At 34.3% G+C, this 19,227-nt stretch overlaps 1 protein-coding gene across 1 annotated transcript; it reads left to right on the top strand.

The window, feature by feature from the left end:
- Positions 1-18,296: 18,296 nt before the first annotated feature.
- On the top strand, positions 18,297-18,749 carry K441DRAFT_565039 (uncharacterized protein; the record flags this gene model as incomplete). The annotated part of the gene is made up of 1 exon (XM_067643680.1): positions 18,297-18,749. A coding segment is annotated over one exon (453 nt), but the record flags the coding sequence as incomplete, so codon positions are not given.
- Positions 18,750-19,227: the final 478 nt, after the last annotated feature.

The raw sequence follows: 19,227 nt of genomic DNA, 5'->3' as shown, positions 1-19,227 counted from the left end.
AGATGCCAAACGATATAACTATAAAGGTGCACCCTCTAACTATAGGAGTGGGTATTTTATATATTAATAAAGGAGGCACGCGCGGTATTATGCCGTTAATGCTAATAAAAATAATATAAGATTATATTAATATGCCAATTTCGCTTCCGCGGTTTATTAAAGTTGTTTTTAGAGTTAGTATAGGTAAGTTGCCTAATAGAATTTTAAGGAGTGGAATTAATACTTATAATTTAAGGATTAGTAATTGCCATAGAGTATTTCGTTAAGGGATGGCCTTTTAAGAAGTATATCTAAATGTTCTTAGAAATAGCGGAGCGTGTATTTTAACGGCGGAACGCTTTTAATATTCCTTTTTTTTCCTATATATTTAAGTTAGCGATGTTTTATTTTACTAACGGTTTATACTTAGCTTAGAATATTAAATCCGTCTTAAAAGAAGTTTATGGTATAGATAAAAGCATTCTAGACTGCTTATATGCGATATCTATAGAAATAATGCTTGGCTTCCCTATTACTACGGTTAGTAATTATCCGTTATACTAGATATTTACTAACTATAATAGGGTAGATATACGCAATAAGGAGTAAGGTAGGTTCCCTAAAGACTATTAAAATATAAAAGCCCCCTAATAAGTATTTAGACAATGCTATTATAAAGCTAAAAGATAGATTTAAAAATATACCGCTTTAGGAAATATAAAATTAGCTAGGCCTATCTATATAGCTAAAGACTAATATAGGAACTAGTGCTTAATCTGCGTCTATAGCTCCTAGGTATATCTTACCTTTTCTCTTTATTACTTATAGCTAACTATACTTTGTAGGTTCTTTCCTCTAAAATATATTAACGAGGTTAGTATATTTTAAGATACTAGACCTCTTAAAAATAACCTATTACTCTAGGCACTCTTAAAAGTATTAGCTATATTTCCACTTATTAAAGAACCTAACTTTGTTTTTTCTCTAGGTATTAGTAAGCCTAGATAAAATAATTATAAAGTTTCCACTAATAACTGCTAAAGTATTTGTAAAAATAGAATGTTTTCTAAAGCCTATAACCTCATTCTAGAGAAAATGCGCGATAAAACGGTTAGGCGAGCCTATAAAACTATAAAACTGGCAATATAAATTCTCTATAGAATCTACCAACTTAGTATTAACTTTAATGCCACTAAACTAAGACTTAATAATACTAGAAGTATACCTAAGCTTAAATTAAAAGTGTAAAACGATTACTCCTTATTAATAAAGATTAATGCTATAGCGCGCTATATAATTGCATTCCTGTTTTACTTTAAATTAAACTCCCTCCTATAGAGATATAATGGAAAATATACAGTTATAGGTTACATACTATGCTTAATACGGCGCTGTAATTTAGCATTTCTAGTCCTGCTAAATAAACTTATAAATAGCTCCGCTTAATTCTTCCTAAATAAGTGGCCCATTCCTAGATCACTTTATAATTATTTATTTTTTAGTAAAGACGGGAATTTCCAAAAACGCGTTAAACTAGATATCTTTAATAAATTCATAATATATCTAAAGGAAGGTGATGCCGAACCTTATAGTATTAGTAGGTCGCCTTTCTTAGTATATAAGCTAGTATCGGCATAAGGATTAGATGCTCCTTTTAGTAGGGCCAACTATAGTAAGCGGAAGAGGTTATATAAATACGATTATCCCTTAAAAAAGCGGCAACGAATTTAAACGAGGATATTTAAGTAAAGAAATAAGTCATTTTATAGTTATAGTTTAATTTGCTTAATAGTACTTACTTAATTCTTACCTACGCCCTAAATATAATATCCCGCGGACTCGCTCCGTAAATAGCTCTAAGATAAATTTAATAACCTAATTATAATATAAAATAAGTTCGATTTTAATTTTTCGCGGTAGCTAACCGTTTTACTAGCTTAAGGTTATCTCCTACATACTATAGGCTAGTGTCCTTAAATATAACGTAGCTAGCTAAGGGATGATAATTAATGAAATTAGGGGCGGAGGAGCTACGAAATTTAGCCAGTGCCCTTTTTCTGCTTTAGAATTCAATATAGCTGGGGAAGTTATTTATAAGTATTAGATTTATAGAGGAAATCGTTTAAATATTACTAGGAGTTTATTAATAGGACACTATTCTATTCTTAGCCTCTAATAATACAACTATATATCCCCCTAAAATATAGATTTTAGGAATAGGATAAGTCACTATTAGATATTGTCTAAATAAGGTTATATATAACGGGCTCGTATAATTGCCTCTAAACCAAAGCTTGTTAATTGCTACTATACAAAGATACTAAGCTAAGGAGAAGAAGAAGAATATTAGAGACTAATAAGATATATAGGGGTCGCCAAGGCGCTAGTTATAAGCGAGCTAATAGCGATTTTCTATGCCAGGTATGGAAAATCCTAATTAGCTAGATTAGCGGTACGGTAGAGCTTGTTAGGTAACGCGCTCCAGCACCGTTATATTATTGACTTAGTATACTTAGACTAAGAAACCAATAAATATCCGCTACGCGGATTATCGAATATCCGTAAGCCTTAAGCTTTTAATCGAATAGTAAATGTCTAGGACATTTACACTGTGTGCTAGTACATCTAATACAACTAAAATTTAAATTTAAGACATTAGGCGCGCGTATTTGGCGTATAAGCGGTCTTTATTAATATCCGCAAGCGTTATATAGAGTTGATTTTACGACCGTGAGCTCCTAAACTCTTAATAGAAAATTCTTCTCTAGTAACAGCAGTACTATAGCCGCGATAAATTAACCAGCTGCAAATAGTATTACAATAGGCAGCTATCCACTCCTTAGACTTAAAGAAGATAATTGTCTTTAGAATTAGCTAAAGCTGATTAAACTGTTAGTAGTATATCCGCTATATAGGTATTAAGCGGCTTTTTAATATTGTTTACTTTAGCACATTATGTAATAGCTATTTTAAAATTAATATCAGGAATAGAAAGGTGGGGAGACTTCTTATATAGACCATTCGATTTGCTAGAGCTTAATATATAATTAATAGATTTTTTAAGCTGCCTAAATTCGTTATAATAGTAAGAAGTAAATATCCGTAATATTAGCTATGTGGATATAGCGACGTGCTTTACAAACGTCTGCTAAAGTGTCTTAGACTATAACGGGATAGATGGCCTAAACTAGTTTAGTGCTATTGGGCCGGATTTATCTAGTATCCTATTATAGTCTAAGCATGCTAAGATAAGTCACATTATACAATACAGTGGACGCAATTACGTAAGCTAAGCGAGCTTAGGAAATCTACTAAGTTCCACCTATATAATTAGAATAGAATTAATTAAGAATATATTAACTAGTTACCCTAATACTATTACAATAGCAATATATATTACCAGAAGTGATACCAACAGATATAAATGCCCAAATTTTACTTTTAGGTATAGGTTAGTGAGGAATTTTCTAATTATAAAGGCTTAGTTAAAAGAACAGAATCTATTAGTAGCTAGTAAACGAGAATTCTAAGACAAGAACTAGAAGAAGGTTAAGGAAAGGATACGTCTATATATATAGCGCTAAGGCTTAGCCGAGCCCCTAACTAGGGTCTGTAATAGTGCCGTAACACTAATAATATGTACGCTACTGGTTCCTTAAACCATAAACTAAATCCTAGAGTAGAGTAACGTCTATCCCTAGGTTGTGGAAAACCCACTATACCGGAAAATATAAGGGGTACTTTGACTTTAAGCGACTATAACTCTATGCACACGTCGAGCTTTACTATAATTCCGTATAAGTTATGTGCTATAGCTACTTTTAAATATTTAGGACCCCTTCTACCTATAAATTACGTTTATATTGTCGCCTTTACGCCTAGCGTATAAAGAGCCTCCTTCTATTGTAACGGTGCTAGAGCGCGTTACCTACCAAATTCTACTATATTCTGCTACCTGTTATATTATCATATACTATCTGGTACTGTTTCTTACTATTAGCTCGCCTACTATTAGCTTATCTACTACTAGCGCCTTAGCGGCTCGTGCTACCTATTTGTTAATACTAGCCCTCGCGACCCCCTTTCCTTCTCCTTAGCTTAGTATCTTCATTAAATAGCAATCTACAAGCTTTAGTTTAGAGGTATTTATATAAGCTGTTATATCTATAGCGTAATAGAGTCCCTTCCCTATAGCACCACCATTAAGCTTTTACTACTTATAATACTTATAAAAGGGTCTTATTTAAGCCTTAGAGCCTTACTACAATACTAGAAAGTTATTATTAGCTTTATATCTACTATGGCGCGCAAATTTATACAAGGTTGCTACGCGGGTCGGTACCTCTAATAATGGCCGGATTATGTACTACTTTGTTAATTACCTCGAACTAGTGTATAATCTTGACGTATATATTCTTTTTGTAACGTTTCTAGTCTATCGACCTAATTCTCCTCGCTTTAAGTTAGGGTTAATATATTTTAAAGAATTGAGCCTAGTTCTTGCCTAAAGGCTTAATTAGTTTGTCTATTATAGACTACTGGCGGGCGAGGCTAAAGGCTAGCGAAGGTATATACTTTATTCGAATAGGCTGTTTAAGATTAGATATTAGTAATAAAAAAGTAATAAGAGCTTTCTCTTCCTCTAGGGTAAGGTATTGCTAGCGTTAGGCCTTTTCCTCTATAGAGGGTCGTCCGTGTATGCGATAATAGAGCGTATAAAGAGGGACATCGCCTTGTTTTAATAAGGCAGCCTATATTCTAGGTATATCTAGAGGGGGACCTTACGCTAGTACCTAGCTGGCTCGGTCTATATCTACAACTATAGTGATATAAAAGGTATTAGAGGCAGCTGCTGAGCTAGTATAAGAGACAGCTAGTAAAAGGAACGCTTGGCTGCTAAAAATAGCCAGTACGTAACCTTTTAAAGATGTTTTTAGAAAAGCGCCATACTAGGGAGCCTGTTTAGCATAGCGTAGAAAACAATATAGCAGCTAAGCATCTAATACTGCACTATGTAAGCGCGCTAAATTCTTATACTAAGACATCCTATAGGCCCCTTTTTATGGATAAATCCGGAATGTATATTTTTAAGAGCTAAGTGTCTTTAAAAGCTTAGGACTACCTTCTTCTGTAATAGTTCTATTAATTAAATACTCCGAAGCTTGAACTTTTGTAGATAGTTATAGTGCAGTAGGGGTGTAAAGCTAATGCAGTTTTAGATGCTTTGAAAAAAACAACTAATAGTATAATTAAAAGCATTGTATTTTTTAGGCTGTATACTAGTTTCCTAAAGGGAAATATCTAGAGAATACTACTACTATAATTATAACTTCATAGAATTGCGGGGGAGAGAGTTAAGATGCGTAAATAATGGATTTATTGCGGTATGGGGGGTTTTGCGCCACTTAGGGAGGGATATTATTAATAATAGAACTTAGGGGCTTTTTAGTAGCTAAGAGCCTATTATTTATTGTCCTAGGGGGGTGTATATATGTATTTACATAAGCTTCCTTTAATTACGTAATGGCTTATATAATAGATTCGTTTAGAGCAATAACTCTACCTTATAGAGTCTCCACCTCGTAGTTTAGAGATAATTAGACTTAGAGAAGTATATAAGATATTGCAGTAAGGCAAGATTGCGATAGGATTTTAAAACTTTAAGCTACCACTAAAGCTAGGACTATAAGCTCTCGGACCCTTATAGAGAAAAAGTAGTATATATATACGCTTATAGCGTATATACTAATGATCTACCAGGGTCTAATTTATAAAATAATCCCTAGCTAAGCCTAATTACGCTTTCTCCTCTTTAGTATAGTTAAATCAAACGATAGTAGTTCCGGAAAGATTAGCGCATTTTTTACAACTAATAATGTCCCTTCTTTAAATGTTAATACCCCAGATATAATCGCTTTGCCGCCTTTTTTTAATCTCTTCTTTTTTCCTGTACCTATAGACTTAAAATATACTTCTAAACCAATTCTCTCTATATCTATAGGAAGCTTATTTATAGATTTAGGATGCGCTAGCTACTTATAGACGTTAAAAATAAAGACGCTTATAACTTAACTACCTACTTATAACTTGCTCCCTAGACGGCCACTATAACTTTTAATCTATTAATATATATATATAGATCTCTTGTTTTTTGTAATTGTAAATAATTAATGCTAAATTGATATTGTTTAGCTTTTCGTACTAATAGCATTTACTTTTTAGGCCATCTAACTACCTCCTTAATTATTTATTATAGAGTTTAATGGACTGTTTCTGCTTTGCTATACTGTATACTATAAAGTATAAGTGTTTTTATCTTCTAGCCTTGGGACGCTAGCCGTATATTAGTAAAAAATTTATTTCTAAAAAAAGCTCTTAGCTCTTAGTAAAGAGCCCTTTTCTAGCTCCCTACCTTTCTAAGTTATAACTAATATTAGTGTATTCTAAGCCGCGACCTATAGTTAAAATATAAGGCATAAATAGCAAATATATATCGCGCTCCTAGGCTTTATATATCTACTATTCTCACTATAGATATTACGTAGTGGTATTTAGTGGGCCTTAGAGGCCTTATAGCATTATCTATTATTAGCTGTCTACTATTAATAATAATTAAATTTGCTCGCATTTACGCCACATTATATTTTTTTAAGCACTTATTTTATCTATAGGTCGATTAATACTTAAGAGGCTTTAGAAAGATAATACAATTTAATATAGTTTTAATTCTGGCGTTCTTAGTAGGGAATGTTCTTTGCGTCACCGTCTAAGTTAAAGATATTTTTAGGCTAATAAGACGCTCTAGGCTAATATCTATAATCAATCTTATGCCGCTATTATTAGGAGACCAGATGAATATTATTGCTAGCCGCTATAGAATTAGGCTTAGTATATATGCCCAGATATACTAATAGTTGGGAAGAGTAGCTATGGTTAAAGGCCTTATCTATATAGTAGCGGCTGTATTTTTGCAGAAGCCTAACCTGCGTATATAGTTAGATATAGCGGCGCTAATAGTAAGTTAACTTAATTCTAAAAAATAGATATAAGCTAACAAGCAGGCTACTATCGCTATAGTTATTATACTGCTTATTTTAGTCGCTAATATATATTAATACGTCTACGAAATCTTTTTAAAGCTCCACTTAATACTCGCGGCTATAGTTATAGCTGTAATGTATCTTTGTAGTCTATCTAAAGAGTTATTAACGTCGCTAATAATATATTTATTCTCGGTAATATGCCTATAGATATTTATAGGCGTCTTGCGATTTAGGCAAGTGCTATACCGTAATATTAAGTATAAAAAGCCACTAAATTGAGTAATAGTATAAATAATAGCCTTTAAAATACCTAATAGGAGAGAGATACCTGTTTGGGATGCTGTATATATATATATATATATAACTATTAAGACCTTAGAAGCCCTAAGCTGGCCAGTATATCTATTTTTATATTTTAGGAGTAAGCTATACCTTATTTACGCAGTCGCACCCCTTTTACGTATCTTGGTGGTATCGCGATGCTAGGGGCAATACCGTTATGGTTTTTATTATCTAGAAAAGGAGTAGATTTATAAGAAACCTATACTTAAACGCTAACAATAGCTATAATTCTGAAATGAGAGCCGTAATTAAGGGACTATATAGAAAGGAACTTGACCTTAAATTATACAGGACTGTCCTATTATTCGCTATAGGGATTAGAATAGTAGGGCAGCTTCCGTATATTATATAGCTTCTAGAAGGATACCATAATTGCGAAGTAAAAACTTAAAGGATTGCTCTGTTTTGGGAACTAGACTCCGAATATAAGCTTTTTTATACTTCTATATAGATGGCTGCTAATAATCGCTCTAAAAGTGTACACAGCTTGGGTCGCTAATATAATAATAGATCTACTTACTAGAGACATTAATAAGGTTTATCCACTTAGATCTTAATAAGATTTATATTAATTAGCTGCTAGATCCTTAATATTTAGCTTTTTGTTTTAGGTAATTATGTTTCTATTAAAACTAAATAAGGAGATATTGTGTATTCTAGAGATCGTATTAGTATAATATACGCAGTTTTAAAGGCTAAGAGTCTAATTAAATCTAAAATTGAAGGTTAAAAGGGTCGTACAGTAGTTTCCTATAAGTTGTAATAATTAGTCTGCCGTTTGGTACCGCTAAAATATAAAAATAGTATATATAAATAATGAGACGAGCTATAAGATTCGCGAGATTGTTTAATATATATTGGATAAGGATATTTATTTAATAGAACTGGACTTTTGTTTATATTCGCCTTGAGGATATAATAGGCGACTAAATAACGCGCTTAATTATAAGAAATCGAAGGGTATTGTAAAAAGTATCTAGATTTTGCCTATAAATTTATAGGAGTTCTCTAAAGCCGTTAGGCATACTATTACGATAAGCTCTACTGGTAATATTTTTATATTGGCGCTCGTTACTTGGTTTCTAATAATGTTTACGGCTAAATAGGTACTAATAGTCACTTCTCTATTTATTAATATGCGTAGAGCTTTATATTTAAGTTGTTATAAGTATTTATTACTACTTAGCATTTAAACGCCTGCTATATAAGTGTATTACGCTTATAAAATAATACAGCCTAGCTACCTTTAGCGCTCGCTTATTTAAGACTATATATTGGACTGGATTTTAATTAAAGCCCTTAGGCTATAAAGGTTAACCGTTTATTTTACAGCCTTATGGGATATGGGCACCTTTACTTATTATGCCACTTATAGATATATACTAACCGTTAGTGTATATATTTTAAGTAGGCCGTCGAAAACGGATTCTGCACCTGTACGTGGTGACGGCTACGAACCTGGGTCTTCGAAGTTCAGACCCAGAGCCAACGCAGAGACGTTGCACAGCGCGTGCAAGTAGGACCTGGTGGTTGTATGCGTCGTGGGGCGTAGTGAAAAGTTTTCGCATGGGATGGTGAGATCTCGAAAACCACTACTGACGGTACCCCTTCACAATACAGCTACTAGTTCTCCTATCAAGCACCTGTGTAATCCAACGTGGATAAACAGCTTTCGATAACATCCCCTTACCCCCAATGGAAAGCATCGACGACCTCACATTGACGAACGGGCAACGAGCGAACGAACGAGCAAATATACGGCCCCCCAGGGCGATCGCCCGCGGAGCATGCGGTCACTCGCCGTCTTACTACCGAATACTACCTAGTAGCCTGGATTACGACCCACGGTTTTCCCTATCTCCTTTCGACGGAGTGGTGACCCTTAGAAAGGGCCTAGCTAGGGCCTAGGCACAAAAGATACCCAAATACACAATATTCCGCTTGCTTATCTGTATTACGGTAGTTAAAACGGATGAATCCCCCTTACGCCTTCGATAGCTCTAGGGGGGGGGAGGCATGGCGTATACGGCAATGGTCTATAAGAGATAGCATACAGGGGATAGTCAAGATATGGGACACAATGAGACAATAAGACACAGCAATCGATTAGCAGGGCCTAGCTGGGACGTAGTGAACCCCAGCTTTGATAAGCTAGAGAAGGAAGCAGTGGTTCCCAAGGAGTTCGAAACATCCAAGGAGGCAGGACGTAGCTGTAGGCCCGCAGGGCCGCTGCTACGGACGGACATGGCAAATCGGGGTTTTTCATCCTACTAAGGTGGCTCATAGGGTTTTTCCTCCCCCCCAGCAGCAAGGGTTTTTTCCCGTCAATATTACTTTTCCCTTGTGTACGGAGTAGTCTGCGTGGGGCTAGATAGCATCCGTATCAGACGTTAATCAAAGAAGAATTATTATTATATATTTTAAGTATAGTAAAACTCTAGCTTAACTCTAGGTTTAGGAATTCTATTTATAGTAGGTCTATAATTGTAAATCCGTTACTATATCTTGGAAGGGCTTTAACGCTATCTATCTCTACTTAATCCTTATGTAGTAATAAGGGAACCCTTTTTTAAGACTAAATTAGTTCCTAAATTAGGCCCTTTTTACTTATAGAATATTTAATACAGGTATTATAATTCTGGAAACCTAAGGACCTATAATTATTGGCGGCCTATAGGAACCTCTTTTAGTCCCCTAGTTTAATATAACGTAATTGCCTCTGCCTTATTATACTACAGCCCTATTTAGGCTATTTTTAGTAGGTTTGCCTGTTTAAGCAGAAATAAAGAATAAAGTTCCCCCTATAGTTCTCTACTTCTTAGTCTTATTTAAATTTATAAGAAATCCACTAGGATATATATTAATAGTTATACTCGTTACTATATACCTAGTCTGCTTCCACTATAATAATGTTATGGCTATAATAGATAAAGTAGTCTAACGAATCCGTAAGGGGGATTGTAAGAGTACATATATTAGATCCCGCCGCGCTTGCGAACAAGTTCGCAAGCACTCCGTGTCTTTTTGGCCAGAATGGCGACGTTAGGGCGGGAAACGTTACAGGGATCAAGCGGTAATTAAGAGCGTAGCCGCCGAAAACCTAGAATTAGCAGCTCTTCTAACCAGAGTAGATGGTGGTCAAAAAGCCCCTATTGTCTTTTTCTAGCGCCGATATCGCGCTAATCTGCAAAAAAGACTAGGGAAATTTATCCCCTATATCCCTAAAAAGTATAGGGACGAGCTAGGAGGGCAGGGGGAATAAAAAAGCGACTGTTAAGCCGGACAAAAACCAGATTGGCAGAGAGACTATTAAGAGTTTATAACTAGAATACGAGTATTAGTTCCCTAAATGTGACGAAATATTTATATATAAAGCTGCAGCTTGTATAAAATCTAAAGAGCTAGGATCTTCGGCCTTATATAGATATATTGGACGGACTTACTAAGGAGTACTTTATATAACCGACTACGGTACCCTACCACGCTGTGGACAAAAAAGTTAGCACTGTGAAAATATATACGCGCCAATATAACGATTAAACTCAATAGCTCTAGTTATATAAGCCTTTTATAGCGTAGTATACTGCTTCTAATACTCGTGCGGCTTATAGTAATTAATTTAGTCGTTATTTTAAGGAGTATATGGGCGAGACATAGTAGTAATAGGTGGGGAGAGGTAGGTGCGGGCATTTCGCGTATTTTCACAGTGCTAACTTTTTTGTCCATAGCGTGCCTACTAAACTACTAATGTTTTATCTGCGTATTGCCTGCGTATCGCCTGCGTATTACTTATATATTACGCTTTTTTAGTTACGTCTTAGTCTCCCCTTTTATTTATTTACAAAAAAGTCATTTACTTAATTCTCCTGTACTGTAAAGCTTATACTCTGTTCTATTCAATATATACTAGATAGGTAGCAAAAGACTAATAGCGATTTGTAATTGCTACTTTATTGCCACCCAGTCGATATAGCCACTTAGTGGTATTTAATAATAAATAGGTAATGGAAATAGGTAGTAAGACGTACGATAGCAAGAAATAGGGTAGTAAGTTATAAGGTAGTATACCTAACAGTGACCTCGACGGTCAATATATAGTGATATCGACCGTGCGGTTATAGTCGGCTTTAATTAGCCTGATGTCGATTACGGCTATATTAAGGATAGATTAAGGGGTACTAGTAACTAGGGGTACTAGTGACCTACCTACCTTATATATATATAGAGGCTTAAAAAGGCCTTATTTTTTATAATCGACTTGTAATTAATAAGTGATTACTTTACCTAGATAGAAAAGTAGGATCGTATACTGGCCTAATAGTTAAAGTTATTGCGACTATAACGCGAGATCGGCTTTTATTAATTTCATCTACTTAAACTATACGAAAATATAGAGCATATGTAAAGGAATTAACATTTAAGGGAGTAATAGTGGATAATAGGTATAAGAGTTAAACTATATATAGATATCTATGTTAGAGTCGGCTTTGGTAGAATATTTAACGGTTATTTTAGTTTAATTTTACCCCTTACGCAAGTTTATCTTCGATTTCCGTTTGTAATTTTTGGCAATTAATAAGTACCTACTAAAGAGATTTAATAATGATCCTTATTTCTGCCACAACATATATACTTCTACAATACTTTTACCGCAGATGCTGAAGCTCTAGCGTAAGCTAACTATTCTTCCACGTTGTCCGTTTAAGCATCTGCTAGAGATTAGGAGCTGGCATTTCCTTAAATATTTGCAAATTTTTTTTAGTTACTTTGACTACTATAAATAACTTATCTTTACGGCGGGTCTCTATATTAACAGCGGTAGGTATTAGAGATCCATTTAAAGTAGGTAGAAGGAGACGGATTTTTGGTTAATTATGCCTAAACATAATTCTTAGTGTTAAGAGTTATCTGTAGGTTTATGCCTTATGGTTGTAAATTTGTAGCTTTATAGCATCGTTCCGGGAATAAAAACCGTTTGCTATAAATAATTAGGCCCCGCTTTTAGTCCGTATTAAAATTTAGAAACGGTAGGGTCCTAGTTTATAGCTTCCGCCTTAATACTAGGATTATTCTTAGTTAGTAGAGTTTATAACGCTTATATATAGCGTAGGCTATATCTAATATATAAGGGAGATATAAAAGCTTTCTAGTAATATAGAAATATAATATTGTAACTTCTCGCTTATTAAGTAGAAAGATTATGCAGCTATATAATTAAGCCTTAGAAAGCGTATAGAAGAAGTAAACAAATTTAAGAGTTATAAACTTGAGATTATTTAATTAATTAAAGCAATTCTATATCTGTTTAAGGAGTTAAAAACGGGGATGCTTTACTAAAACTTAAAGGTTTTATTATAACCTTATAGATAAGAGCACTGCTTCTTCTAACCTATATACGCCTAAATATCTACTATTACTATAAAGGTATCCTTCCTGCTAAGTTTTAGTTTTGTATTAATTCTCTAGTTCTATACCGGCTGGCCTTATACTAGATTAGTTCGCCTTTGTAAATAACTATATCTAGCCCAACAATGCCATATTATAGAGGTTCTACTTTAATAACCTTAAATTTAACTGCCTATATACCGCAATAAGCTATAAAGCTATCTCCTTTGTGTACTAGCCGGAAGGCTTCTTAAAAGTATAGAGTAAGAAATTTATTAAATAGTAAACTAGTAATACCTTAAATAGTATCTATAAGAGGGCAAATAGTAATACGCTAGACCTTTAAAAAATAAGTTAGCAGTTAGTTTTTAAGGAAGAGATAGATATATAAATCTAATATTTAAGTATAGGTAAATAGAAATATACTTATCTAGCCTAATTTAAAGATTATATTAAATAACCTAATTTACCTTAGCGCTACTATCCTCTAGATTATTGTCCTCTAGTATAACTAAAAGGGTATGTTTTCCTTTTTCCCCTTTAACTAATACTGTACTGCTACGGCACAACTAGAGATCTCTTACAGTATTACTTGATAGGGTAATAATAGAACTGTTATTACTAAAAGTGTTAGTAATGCTGTAGAGTTCTTTCCTTAGAATTAAACTTTTATAATATAGCTTAAGTACTTATACTAAAGAATTCGGCTTTCTTTCCTCCGCCGTCTTATTAGCCTGCGAGAAATGTTAGACTTAAGTTAAATATAGGAAAAATTAACCTTATACTAAAATAGGGGACCTCTTAATATCCCCTATAACGAAAATTTCCTTTAATCTATATTTTTAGTATTAATAATAGATCTAAGTAGCAAGACGTGGAAGTTATTAGACGTAAATTTAGGTGCTCTTAGAAAGCCCTCTTTAGTGCACTATTAATTTAGTTAAGGTATAAGCTGACTTAGCCCAATGCTATTTTCAGACCTCCTTATTTTCCAAAATGGTCACTAGATATTTTAGAAATTTAAAGAATAGTAGATGTTGTAGTGGGGGAGTGGTGGGGAAACGCTAAGTCTTGTACTGTCCTTCGCTAAGAGATCCCAGCCTCCTATGCTAAGGAAATGCCCAGACGCTATACCTGAAATCGTTAAGCCATCTAACGTCACCGATTACTTCTTAAGATAGCTTAAGTTTATATAAGTTCTCGACCACTCTTGCTAAATAAAGGAAGTTTAATTTAGGCCCTATTCCTCTTGGCTATCTATAGGTCTTTTCTTATCTAGAAGGGCTATATTTCGGTTCCTTACTAGTTTCTAGTTTTTGGGCACTTAGTATATCCCCTTATGAGGATTATAGTATAATAGTATAGGACGTAATTTAAAGCCTACTACACACTCTTAGCTAGTAATAGCACTATCTTAAACGAATAACCGTTATGTTTGATATATAGGTACTTTATCTTTAAACTCGGATTAGTAAAAAGTTTTATAGTAATAGAAGCTGTCTTTAAAAGTTTCTTGCATACCAACGATTGCAGAAGCGATTTCAGTTATTTATAATAGACGACGATTAAAAGTTACTATGTAAGGAAGCTGTGGATCTAGCTATAGAAGAAGCGCGGAATTGGCTTTAAGTTGGACAGAATAAAGGGATAAGAATATTTAAGGACAGGATTACTATGCATTTTAGTACTAAGAGACTCGTGTCTTTTATACTAGAAGACAGCGCAAATCTATAATTATTTATAATAGCCTATAGGGTATAAAGTGGGAGAATGTACGTTAGGAGACCTTAAATCTAGAATATTTAAGGCGGAGACTAGTCTAAGCCGTGGTAATAAAAGAGGGACAGGTCTAAGCCACTAAGTACTAACTATCTCCTTAGTTCTTTACTCTGTAGTAAGGTAAAAGCATATATTTAAGGGATAGTTAGCGCTCGAAACCGGCGAAATTACTAAAATATTGCAGTAGGACTTTACCTACTCAGAAAGCACCCGGTGCAATAGATTGTGCAATTTTTTGCCATATTTTTCTAATAAGTAGCGTTTATAGCTTCTACTAAATCTACCTACCTAGATTAAATCCTAAACCTTTAGTAGATTCCCTTTTAATTCCCTAGAATGCAAGCTAGTCTTACTTAGCCACTATTTTCTTATAAGTGTATTTTTTAAGCACCTTTTATATTAACTAGACAGCTTTATAGACCTTCTATAGTAGATTAAGCGTAGAGCACCAGTATTCCTAATAACGTACAAGACGTTGCTATAAGAGGAAATTCTCCCTTATAAGCCTTTAAAGAGTCTCTAGTTAGTTTCTTTTTTAGAATTCCTTAACCCTTTATATTAAGGACTTAATAGAGAAAGATTTTTTTATAGTATAAGGTTCTGTAGTTAAAACCTTAGTTTAGTAGCTGGAATTAGTGTCTATGTTATAGTCTGTAAGATAGGTAAGGATACGCTTTTAACAGTTATCTAGTAGAAAATACTTTAGGTAGAGAAACCTAGGACCTAAACGTGTTCCTTTTGCTATTATTATCTATAACCTACTTCTGGTCCCAAGGACCCCGTTCTAAAGTAGCTAACGCGCGGACCAGTAGTGCCCCTGGTTATCTCTATCTTGGGTCTATTTCTAAAACGTTAACTATTATTTATAAGGGTGCTACCGCCTTTTAATGCTGTATTTAAGCGTGCTCTTATTATAGCAAAATTTTGTAACTGGAAATACTATTAAGCCGACCCTTTCTCCTTAATCTAGAAGTTTAATTAATATTTTAACTAAAAAAAAATTCTTTCTATATATTTTGCGGATAAGGTTTTACGCTAATATAGTCTAAAAAGAACTCCGGTGGGTCTATATTAGAGAGAGCCGATTTACGCCCCTCGTATTATAAAAGGTATAGAGGAATACCCTTATACTAGTAAAGGAAAGGCAATTATAGTATATTTTCGCAAGCCTAGTTAAATCCATTTTAGAAGATCTCCTATACCGTTACCGGAACCTATAGTAATAGGAAATTTAGCTAGCAATACTAGGGAATAGTAAGGAAGAGCGTCTACTTACGAGCTAGGTAGATTAGAGATAGTTATACTAAATATTATTTATTAGTAAATATAAGAGTTTAACATATTGCTTAGATAATATATTAATAATAGCTTTTATAATATAAGTATAAGAACTAACGGTTTAATAGTAATTTATATAGGAGCTAATAAGTATTCTAATTAATTGCTAGCCTCTTTTGCTATATCTAAAATAATAAAATAAGAAACCGTATTAGCACTAAACTAACACTACAGCTATATAAATAAAGATAGTAAATAAAAGCGCAGAGACTGGGAAACTCTGCTTAAATAGAATACCGGCTCCTGTAAGAATACTAAGGCCCGCTAGCGTAGGCGTTATAAACGGTTAAGCTAAAGGTATAGCGGTTGCATTAAAACTAAAGGTTGAGTTAGTAATATAAGGTAGGGTCGTAGTGGCGTTAGGCTAAGAGGTTATAGAGCATATAGTAGGAAATCTATCCGTTTAATTATAATACACCATTAGGGTTAAGTTTAAGAGAGAGATACTTTTAGGCCCACTCGAGCTAGATATAGTGGCGAAATTAGTAAGACTAATAATACTAAAGCCTAAAAGATTACCGATCTGAATTTTAATAGTTACCTCTATATTAGGGGACGAGACGTTTACTAAAGGGAAGAGGTAAAAAGAAGCTGGCGCCGGTTTAGTAGTAAACATAGTTATAATTTAGGCGACCCTCCTAAGGCTTAGTTAAATTTAAGCTAGACCTAGACTGGAAAATATAAACACTTATGCGATAATAAGGAAACGTATAGCTTTATTTATTATATAGAACTTGCTAAGACTTATTTTTAGCTAATATAAGTGCGAAAGATATTATATATGTCTAATCGCCCCTATATTTAGATATTCTAAAAGTATAAAGAGGGCCTAGAATACGTCCTTTTATAGGGCAACGAAGTAGACACCTAAGTGTAGGTAACTAATTTTGGCTAACAGAATCCGTATTCTAGTCACTCTAGTGTAGAGCCCAAAAATGGGCCTTAAATTAGGTAACTACTTTCGTCCTCTAAAGTCCTAATAATATAGAAAAAGGGGCATAAAAGGAATAGTGCTTTATTAACTACGGTAATTATATCCTATATATTTGCTCTAAAATTATCTTACTTATAGCGTTCTATTAGCTGGCCTAATATTACTATAGCTAGCTTCTCTAGAGTATGCCTCCCTGGCCGCGACTAATTAATACTAATTAAGTATAAGCCTTAAGTCCTAAACAACGAAGCGAACGTTTAAGTGGGTAGGAGGCTCCTTCTAACCTATAGGTTAGCTTAACTAGTAGAAGAAATTTAATAGTAAGAAGCCTAGTAAGAAGTCTAATAAAAGGTTTAAGGAGAGGAAACCGAGGGGAATATTAAACTAGAAGTTAAGCTAGGAACTAAACTAGGAACCGTACCGGGAACTAAACCGGCATTAGTTCCTTTATTAGTTCTATATTCTCCCTAGGAAATAAGGATACTAGGGGTACTTTACCTTTTTATAAGGAGCGTATTTACTAAACTCCTACGAATGTAAGTGCCGTAACTAGAAGAGGCGTACCGCCACCACTTCTCTTTTCGCTACTGCCTCTTAATCTACCATAATAGCATATAGGGCCTACTTCCGTTTCTACTACTGCAGCTACTACGCCTAAGGACTTATAATAGCTATTAGAGCCTAGTAAATCTTCTTTCTCCTTATTAAGGCTATAGGGGGAATCCTCTAGTAAAAACGCTACTTCTTTACCTTTCTTACCTTTATAGCAATCTAAAACCCAATCTTAACTACTAAGCCCTAGAGAAGCTACTAAGCCTAATATATCTTTTACTTCGCCTCCCCTACGAGTTGGCCCTCTATAGAAGGTCTATATAAGGTGGGAAGAAGTACTAAAAGAAGATTAGAATAAGCTTCTATTATAACTTTTAGAGGATATGTTAAAATAAGTGTTTTATTTAGTAGAACTAATAGGATTTAGTAGTGACTTTTCCTAATATAGCTTTTATTATTAGGTTATAAAGAATAAGGTTAAGAATAGTTAGCCTATTGATATATAAAATAGATATATGCGCTATAGCTATATTATATACTAGGACTATATTTAGCGCGGCGGCCTTAATAACGGATATCCAGCCTATCCTACCTAGATTGCTAGATTTTAGACTCGTTTCCTAAATAGAGGCTAGGATTTTATTAGGGATAGAATAGAATGCCTTATATATAAAGATATACTAACGCAGAGAGCTTAAATAGTAGTCTTACCTTATAACTATGGGTTATACTAAGACTATATTCCACTTAGTGGGTTAATGGCTAGGTATTTAAAGTATAGCCTTTTAGTCCTAACTTACGGATACTAGCGTAAAGTTAGCCTATAGTTTAAATCTCCGCCTAATTGGAATTGGCTAGGCGATAATATAGGCGGAAATTAGCCTCCTTAAGGAGCTACTAATAATGTAGGCGGAACTCCTCCTCTAGGAGCTAATAATAATATAGGCGGAAATCCTCCTCTAGGAGCTAATAGTAATATAGGCGGAACTCCTCCTTCTATAGGGGCCAATAATAATATAGGCGGAACTCCTCCTATAGGAGCTAATAGTAATATAGGCGGAAATCCTCCTCCTATAGAAGCTAATAGTAACGTAGGCGGAACTCCTCCTCCTATAGGAGCTAATAGTAATATAGGCGGAAATCCTCCTTTAGGAGCTAATAATAATGTAGGCAGAAATCCTCTTTTAGGAGCTAATAGTAATGTAGGCGGAACTCCTCCTCCTATAGGAGTTAATAATATAGGCAGAACTCCTCCTTCTATAGAAGCTGGTAGTAATATAGGCGGAACTCCTCCTATAGGAGCTAATAATAATATAGGCGGAACTCCTCTAGGAGCTAGTAATAATCTAGGCGGAATTCTAAGTATAGGAGCAGCTAATAATACAGGCGGAAATTAAACCTTAAATAGCGTAATACTAACTGCCGGACCTATACTGTATCCGCGTAAAGGATGGGTTTATAATAATAGGGTTAAAAAAGAGATGGTAAGCTATAGACTATTTAATAACGGATATTAAGTACTTCTATAGACTCCCGCTCCTTAAGGGAGGTTCTTAGATTATAAACTAGTTGTATTATATCTTATAGAAGGGGAGGTAGTAGTTAACGCCTATATAGAGGCAATATAAGATCGAGGGGAGGAGCTATTTATCTTAGCTAACGCTAGTATTAACCTCCTAAAAACCAAAGGAAAAGAGTAGATACTGATTATAGGCCGAAGCGTTTTTAGACGTTATAGCACTCCTCTAGCTAGAGGGTATTTAAACGCGCTAATGTAATATTTAAAGCTAGTATTTACGGACGAGCCTAGAGTATATTAGTACGCTAAAAGCACGCTAGAGGGCTACCATAATTGTCCTTAGGTTAAAAGTTTAT

Source organism: Cenococcum geophilum (genome assembly GCF_001692895.1).
Source record: "Cenococcum geophilum 1.58 unplaced genomic scaffold K441scaffold_26, whole genome shotgun sequence".
NCBI classification, from domain to species: domain Eukaryota; kingdom Fungi; phylum Ascomycota; class Dothideomycetes; order Gloniales; family Gloniaceae; genus Cenococcum; species Cenococcum geophilum.
The sequence above is the reverse complement of the archived record's forward strand: the minus strand, read 5'-3'. Positions and strand labels throughout refer to the sequence as shown.